Raw genomic sequence first — 8,610 nt, forward strand, 5'->3', positions numbered from 1 at the left:
GTGCGTCTGTCAGCGCTCAGCCTGGTTTTCGCTTTTCTTTCTGGTGGCAACTCCCTTTGGTCTTTTGTATATTTGATACAAATGTTTGGCGAAACCACAGAAGGTTCCGAACTTTCTGGCTTCAGGGCCCCTAGGGCTCCTCCTTTCAGCCCTTATACCCCCCATCCAGGTTACCGTTCATTCAGTGCTGATACCCTTGTTCTTGCCAAAGGAACTGTGCTCCTCGTCATAGAAATCGTGCTCCATTCAGTTATTGTCTAGAAGAGCCCTAAGGAGAAACGTGGAGTTAGGTACCTAGTTTTTAACAGTACAGTTTGTACCTTTTGCTGAGAAGAAAACAAATGTTTCATTTTGCGGTCTTACCCTTCTCTAGACACAGAGGGAATACCTCTTAACTTCTCTCAAGTTTTAATGCTTTTTAAAAGGAGAAATCAGAGAAGAAAATGTCAAGTGAACCAGCTTCTGCAAGAACGGGGGATGTTCATCCAGGGGATTCTCTTTGTTTGCAAATATTTTTTAGTTTTTTAAAAAAAAAATCTGTGAACTTAAAATTTGCTTTTATTGTCTTCAGATTTGAACTGTGAATTTAAATATCTTTTAGTGTCATTAGCCATAAAATGTAAACCAAGAAATAGAATTTCAAACTACAAAAGTCTTCTAGCATTTGTGAGATGCCCTGTTTGGGGGGTTACTGTAAAAACTCAAGCTGCCTCCTTAAGCAGAAACTTTACTGAGCTTATGAGGGAACTGGTTTGCTTATAAAATTAAGTTAGGGGCGCCTGGGTGGCGCAGTCGGTTAAGCGTCCGACTTCAGCCAGGTCACGATCTCGCGGTCCGTGAGTCCGAGCCCCGCGTCGGGCTCTGGGCTGATGGCTCAGAGCCTGGAGCCTGTTTCTGATTCTGTGTCTCCCTCTCTCTCTGCCCCTCCCCCGTTCATGCTCTGTCTCTCTCTGTCCCAAAAAAATAAATAAACGTTAAAAAAAAAAAATTAAGTTAGGGCTGTGTGCCCTTGGTGCTTTAACATCTGTACAAGTTCTGTCATTGCATCTTGCATTTGTATATTTCATTGACAGTCCTTTTAAGATGAGCTGTGGAGTGTTGGTAGAACTGTTTAGAAAGTGAGAAAATAGCCTCAAGGAGAGGACTTTCCCTGAGGTCACTTTGGATAGGAAGTGATAGAACCTAGGTCTTCTGACTCCTCCAATGCTCAATTCACTATAACATGCCCCACTTTTCATGGGAATGAGGTGGTCAAGGAGAATAAGCAAGGACACTCACTTAAAAAAATATAGGAGGGGCGCCTGGGTGGCGCAGTCGGTTGAGCGTCCGACTTCAGCCAGGTCACGATCTCGCGGTCCGTGGGTTCGAGCCCCGCGTCAGGCTCTGGGCTGATGGCTCGGAGCCTGGAGCCTGTTTCCGATTCTGTGTCTCCCTCTCTCTGCCCCTCCCCCGTTCATGCTCTGTCTCTCTCTGTCCCAAAAATAAATAAAACGTTGAAAAAAAAAATATAGGAGACATTTTTCAATTCCCCTTTCCTTTATATTTTCATTTTAAGACTTCGTATCGTTTCAACTTTGTAGTATTTAAATAATAAATAATATCATTGTTTCCAAGCATGTTGAAAAGTTGAAAAACAGCTCATTCTTCCAATAACCCATTTTTCCATCAGAAAAAGTTCTGATGTTGAAGGGCTCCAAATTTCACCTTCTCTGTTCAACCCATTTTCCTCACTTGTTTTCTAGTCCAATGTGATTTCTTCAGCCCAGTGTTTTACTACCCAGCACCAGCTTTTTAAATAGAAAAGCAGAGTAAGCAGAAAGAGTATATAATTCTGTACCCCTGCTTCTCTCCAATTTGTTTTCTTTATTCAAGAGGACATTTAGAACCATACCAAAGAATTTTTTGTTATATTAATTGGACAGGAAAATTACTTAAATGAAAAGCAATTGTTATAAATAGAAAGTAATCCATAGTTTTAGTGACCGGATATAGGAACTTATATTGAGAAAACCTGTTTTGTTATTCCAAAAGTAAATTTTCAAAGAACAGAAATATTTATGATACATTCAGTAATTAATATAGCCCTGAATATTTTTTTTCTGTACTCCTGCTTCAGAGAGGGACTTAAAAATGTTTGGTTTTCAGTCAGGTTTTAAATAATGACTCAGGGAGATGTGGTTTACTCATTTGTATCAAAAATGTGTTTTTGATTCATTCTCTGCAAAGCAGTTTTCTTTTAAGGAGTGGTTTTATTAACCCTCAGTATGTCAAGAAAAATAGTTATCACTGTGTATCATCTGGATAAAATGGACCATTTTTATTTTATTTTTTATGTTTTCTTTTTAGTGCTTATATGCATCAACATGTAGTATGACTTTCAGTACAGAAGGAAAAGTTTAGTAAAATAATGTGAAGTACTGTACAATAATTTTTCACATGCTTTATTTAGTCTTCCCAATAGTGCTGCAAGGAAGGTATTACTGTTTTTTATTTTACAGGTAGAATAAGCTCAGAGAGGTTGATTAAAAATCCTATAGGTTTGGGGTGCCTGGGTGGCTCAGTTGGTTAAGTGTCCAACTTCAGCTCAGGTCATGATCTCGTGGTTTGTGAGTTCGAGCCCTGCGTTGGGCTCTGTGCTGACAGCTCAGAGCCTGGGGCCTGCTTTGGATTCTGTGTCTCCCTCTCTCTCTGTCCCTCCCATGCTCATGATCTGTCTCTGTCTGTCTCTCAATAATAAATAAACATTAAAAAAATCCTATAGGTTTGGTGATCATAAAGTGGTAGATTCAAAATTCCCAGTTGTTCAACCCCTATTTCAAGTTTTTTCATCACTCTACTTTTTTTCTTGATATTTTCCCTAGTGGATAAGTTTTACTCCTATAAAATGTGCATTAATTAATAAGCATACTTCCTGAGGTTACTTTAGTAATTAGTGATTATAGAATATTTTATGAAGCTTATATAAAATATTTATCATATAATTTGGCTTTGAAAAGCCAATTAGTCTTTTTCTAGGTTATGCCTTTTACATATGCACTACAATAAAAACACATTCTTATAGGTAAAATATTTACCCTGAGTATGATATACAAATTACTTTGCAGAAAGTAAATTTTATTCTTGTGTCCCATCCCAAAAACTAACATAAAAGAAAATGTTTTAAAATATAAGCAATCTTTGCAAAGTATTATGTTAATGAACTTTAATCTTAGTGTCAACTAGGTGTTTTCTACAAATAGCTGAAATATGAAAATCAACAGACAGAAAAATTGAAAACCTAAATAAAATTAGGGAGAAAATAGTAAAGTTATTAAAGAAATGTCTTCTCAAAATGTGCCTGGACTAAATGGGTTCAGACTTTCAAAAAATAATTCCCGTAATATGAAAATTTCTTAAATAAGAAAAAAGGTGAGCCTATGTTTTTCTTCTAAATAATATGTTATTTGTTCCCCAAACCTGGTTTGAGAGTTTGAATTGTTTAGATGCCAATGAAATTGTCTAAGGAACTAAGGTATAATCCATTGTTTCTTGCATGTGAGTACTGTACCAATTAATTTCTATCATAAGAAAACATTTTCACAGACCTCTTCCTACTAAAAATGTTTAAAATATCTCTAGAGCTCTTACACGATCATAAAATAGTCCTATAAAACTACAAAATCAATACTATTTGAGTCAACTTTAATACATTGAATGGATAATACATTTTGATGAAACAGAGTCACTGCCTGCTTATTATTGAGTTTTTCATACCTATCTTAAACAATAGCAAGATTTTTCTATTTGAATCTTTTCAATACCATCATTTCTGTAGCTAACTATACTGTCATTTGCCCTTCATTTGGTGCAAATTTGTCACTTAGATATTTTCTTCCTATGTTCTTGAGTTTGTTACTAACCAGCAGCATTAAAAGTGGTAGTACTTGATGAACATGCTGTAGTAAAGACAGACAAAAACATGAGTATTAATATGCTCCAACAATTCCACTTCTGGGTGTTTATCCGAAGGAAATGAAAACAATAACTCAAAATGATATTTGCATCCCCGTGTTCACTGCGGCTTTATTTACAATAGCCAAGACATAGAAACAACCTAAGTGTTAATCCATTGGGTGAATGGATAAAGAAAATATGGTGTATAAATATAAAATGGACTATTAAAAAGGAAAGAAATCCTACCATTTGTGACGTTGATGGACCTTGAGGGTTTTAATCTAAGTGAAAAATCAGAGAAAGACAAATACTATATGATCTCACTTATATGTGGAATTTTAAAACAAAGGAACTTATAGAGAGCAGATTGGTGGTTGGGGGTGTGGGATGGGCAAATTGGATGAAGATGGCCAAAAAATCTTGGGGATGTAACGTATAGTATTGTGACTACAGTAATAAGACTATGTTGTATATTTGAAAGATTTTAGATAGAACAAAAATTTACTTTTTTTTATGTTCATTTTTTTTGAGAGAGAGAGAGAAACAAGCACTAGCGGGGGATGGGCAGAGAGAGAGGGAGACACAGAATCCGAAGCAGGCTCCAGGCTCTGAGCTGTCAGCACAGAGCTGGCCATGGGGCTTGAACTCATGAACCACAAGATCATGACCTGAGCTGAAGTCGGATGCCTAACCAACGGAACGACCCAGGTGCCCCAGAACAATATATTGTTTTAGAGCTCTCTTGCACCATCTTCTATATATCTATTTTCCCCAGAGGTCTATTAGTTTGAAAAATATTGGGGTATAAGCCATTGGTAAGTGTATTATTACTCTTGAATGCAACTACCAGAAACCTAGCTCAAAGTAGATTAAACCATAAGTGAACAATTATTCCCTTTTTTAACTGAAAAGGCTTAATAATTTACTTCAAGCATGGCTAGCTTCAGGTGTTTAAATGGTGTCATCAGAACTTGAATGTCTCCCTACTCTACCCTCTTTCTCTACCGCCAGAATCTTAAGGCTTTGCTATTTTTTTTCTTGGTTTCTTTCTTAGACATTCTCTCTCCACACAGTGACTCCATTACTCCCAGGCTTATATCCTTCCAGCTTATTATTTTCTTAACAGCTTTATTGAGATAAAATTAATATAACATACACTTCACCCATTTGAAGTGTATAATTCAATGGTTTTAGTATATTTACAGTGTCATGTAACCATCACTACAATCAATTTAGAACATTTTCATCACCCCTGAAAGAAAACCCATATCCATTGGGAGTCACTCCCCATTTCCCTCCAATCCTTCCAGCCCTAAGCTGTACTTTCTCTCCTTATGATTTTGCCATTTCTGGACATTTCATATAATGAAGTCATACAATACATGGTCTTTTTGCTGTCTTCTTTCACTTAATATGTTCCCAAGGTTCATCCATATCATAGTACGTGTCAGTGTTTAATTTCTTTTATGACTGAATATTATTCCATTGTATAGGTATATCACATTTTATTTATTGGTTGGGCATATGGGTTGTTTCTACTTTTGGGCTATTATAAATAATGCCGCTACACACATTCCCATGTATAAGTTTTTGCATGGGCATATGCTTTCAATTCTCTCTCACTTGGAGTGGAATTGCTGTGTCATATGGTAACTATTTTTAACTTTGTGAGTGACTGCCAAGTATTTTCCATAGTGTCTGCACCATTTTATATTCCCACCAGCAGTGTATGAGGGTTCCAATTTCTCCATATCCTTGCCAACACTTGTTATTATCTGTCTTTTTGATTACAGCCATCCTACTAGGCGTGAAATGCACATAACATACAGTTTACCATTTTAACTAATCTATTAATGTTTTTTTTGAAAATATCATAGACTTGAACTCTTAAAAGTGAATCTTAAATATGTAGAAGCTGAAACCATAAAATATCTAAATAGTAAGTATTTATACAGGCAGTCTCCCAAAAACGATCGTATTCCAAGAGGTCTTTCATTAGTTACTTGGAATTCACTTTTGCCCCATAGGAACAGTGTATTATGGGCATAGTAACTCTGAGTTAATAGCTGAAGTGGAGACTTCTGTTCTGCCTGTTTTGGTGCCAGTTCTGAGTTGCAGAACGTAGAGACCCTCTGGAGTTGCTATTATGGGAGCTCTAAGATCCTCATTGCATGTTTTGCTGGGTATTTCATTTCTCTAACAGATTAATCTCCCACAGAATTCCCTGCCAAAACTCTGATGAGAATTTTTTGTGGTGATAGTTTTGGAGGGCTTGATTACCTTACTGTATAGCACAACTTTATTTTTTTTTTTTTAATTTTTTTTTCAACGTTTTTTATTTATTTTTGGGACAGAGAGAGACAGAGCATGAACGGGGGAGGGGCAGAGAGAGAGGGAAACACAGAATCGGAAACAGGCTCCAGGCTCCGAGCCATCAGCCCAGAGCCCGATGCGGGGCTGGAACTCACGGACCGCGAGATCGTGACCTGGCTGAAGTCGGACGCTTAACCGACTGCGCCACCCAGGCGCCCCATGTATAGCACAACTTTAGATGAAGTTATGATTCTAATGGCATCTGGGGATTTTTGACTTGTTTTGAGTGTTTATGAATGTACCAATTGAAGCTCCTTGGTGATGGTTACGGGCCTCAAAATTCATCTCTGTAGATATAGGCAGTGTATATGACTTGTTTATATAAACTACTTGTACATTTAGTACTAATTTTAGGCTATTTGTGCCAATAGACATTTTATTTGAGCATTTAATAAAAGTGTTATACATGAGTCTCCATAGGCTATGTGGTTATGACTCTTAAAAAAAAATCCGTATTCCTGGTAGCCATAGGTCTTTAATGCTGAGCAAGAATTGACATGGATTTATCTACGTGACATATGCATTACCTTAATTCTAGTTTAGGGAGAAATGGTAACTATTCAAGTAATTGAGTTAAAGAGATTTCGGTAGTCAAACTTCAACAAGGGAAATTTACTTAAGTTCAGAATTCACTTGAGATCTTTGTGATAGTAATTCAAACATTTATACCAATAACAACTTCTGGAGTGAAAGTAGGTTTTTTTCCCTTTGGTCTAATTCAGTGTAAATAATTTGGAATTGGAAAAAGCAGGAAAGTTTGCTTTTGCCAGTCTGAAAATAAAGACGCATGTGAAGACTCAGCTCTGTTCATCCTAGTACTTTAGGTATCTGATGACTATTTTTTAACTTTTTTTGTTTTATAACTGAAATAGTTTTTTACAACATTTATTTTGTCTGCAAAAAAAAAGTGTGTGTGTGTGAATTCAGAACACAAATACCTGCTTTAAAGAAAACAATTCAAAAATTTTTGATAATGTTTACTATAACAGCTTTTTTTTAAAAGCTCAAAGAACTGTAGATATATTAAATTGTAATCTTCTGAAGGCAAGGACTATGCCTTATTCATCTTAACTTTTTCCCGAGAATTGAGCACATCATTTTGAACACAGAAGGCAATGAGTAATTATTTTTAATGAGTTTATCTATGATGAAGTATATACAACTAATTTTTTGTTTCTTGTAGTTAGTGTGAATAAGAAATAAAAATATATAAACTAAACATTTTTAATGTGTTTTGTAATAATTACATTTATTTCTGAAATATGAAGAATAAGTAATGGTTAAAGATTGTCACTTAGCATTTCAAAATTTGGATTTACTAAAGCATGTATATTACATGTATTAACTAAAATATGTATTTACTAAAACATGTGTTAGTCATATTTACAAAAAGGTATCTTTCACAATTTATTTGCAACTTAACAATCGTCAGATTTCTTCAAGTAATAAATGCTTAATACATTCAGCATTTTATTTATTAAATTTTCATTCATTCACGAATGAGCCAATCATGGAAAGTGAGTAGCATATGTATATGAAACATAATAAATTCAAAAGGTAAACTTTTTGTAGAACAAGATTAAATGTGTGTACATTTAACAAATCCACCCTAATAGTAGTTATCCTTATTTTTTTATAGGGCAGAAAACTAAGACCTAACTTGCTATCTTGTCTGGAGTCATATGGTGAGTTTGCTGGAGATCAAGATTAGACCCAAAAATTTCTGAATCCCAAGTCTCATGTTTCAATATTTGGTGTTAAAGTAACTCATAAAATTGATTGATGTCATGTGTTGGTGTCTTAGGTGACTCTGCAACTTGATGGATGACGACAACCCTTTTCCATCAAAAAGTAAGTATTGCTGTTGCAAGTGATACCAATGTGCATGGCTTTTATACTGATAACTTTGCTTTATAATAAAAGGTGAGAGAAGCAGTGATAGGCACATTTTTTAAAAAAATACCAAAACACTTAAATTGATAGAAGTAATACATGTGCATAGTAAAAAAGAACAATATACAATAAGAATGTCAGTAAAGTAGAAATGAAGTGTGTCTTCTTCATCTCCAGAAATAATTACTATTACTGGTTTGGTATACATTATCACAAACTTTTTTCTATGCATAGACAAAAAATAAATTATTTCTAAATAAGATCATACTATTTATGCTATTATGTGGCTTTACATTTTTTTTACTTGGGGTGCCTGGGTGGCTCTGTTGGTTGAGTGTCTGACTCTTTTTTTTTAAAAAAAATTTTTTTTTCAACGTTTATTTATTTTTGGGACAGAGAGAGACAGAGCAT

General features: G+C 35.2%; 1 protein-coding gene across 3 annotated transcripts in view; it reads left to right on the forward strand.

Annotated features, from left to right (window-relative positions):
- ZNF280C (zinc finger protein 280C) overlaps positions 1-8,610 on the forward strand; it is an 88,151-nt gene that overhangs the window by 889 nt on the left and 78,652 nt on the right. For 2 of the 3 annotated variants that reach the window (XR_005788102.1, XM_040468129.1), the window contains exons 2-3: positions 7,946-7,991; positions 8,111-8,157. Coding sequence is in view for 1 of the 3 variants with exons in the window: in XM_040468129.1 (XP_040324063.1) it covers positions 8,127-8,157 (31 nt within the window). In the remaining 2 variants the exon portion in view is untranslated. Of the gene's footprint in view, positions 1-6; positions 291-7,945; positions 7,992-8,110; positions 8,158-8,610 lie in introns of those variants that run through there. The other variant, XR_005788103.1, reaches the window with a different exon arrangement.

This window comes from Herpailurus yagouaroundi, unplaced genomic scaffold (assembly GCF_014898765.1).
Source record: "Herpailurus yagouaroundi ecotype Mexico unplaced genomic scaffold, PumYag 67681, whole genome shotgun sequence".
NCBI classification, from domain to species: domain Eukaryota; kingdom Metazoa; phylum Chordata; class Mammalia; order Carnivora; family Felidae; genus Herpailurus; species Herpailurus yagouaroundi.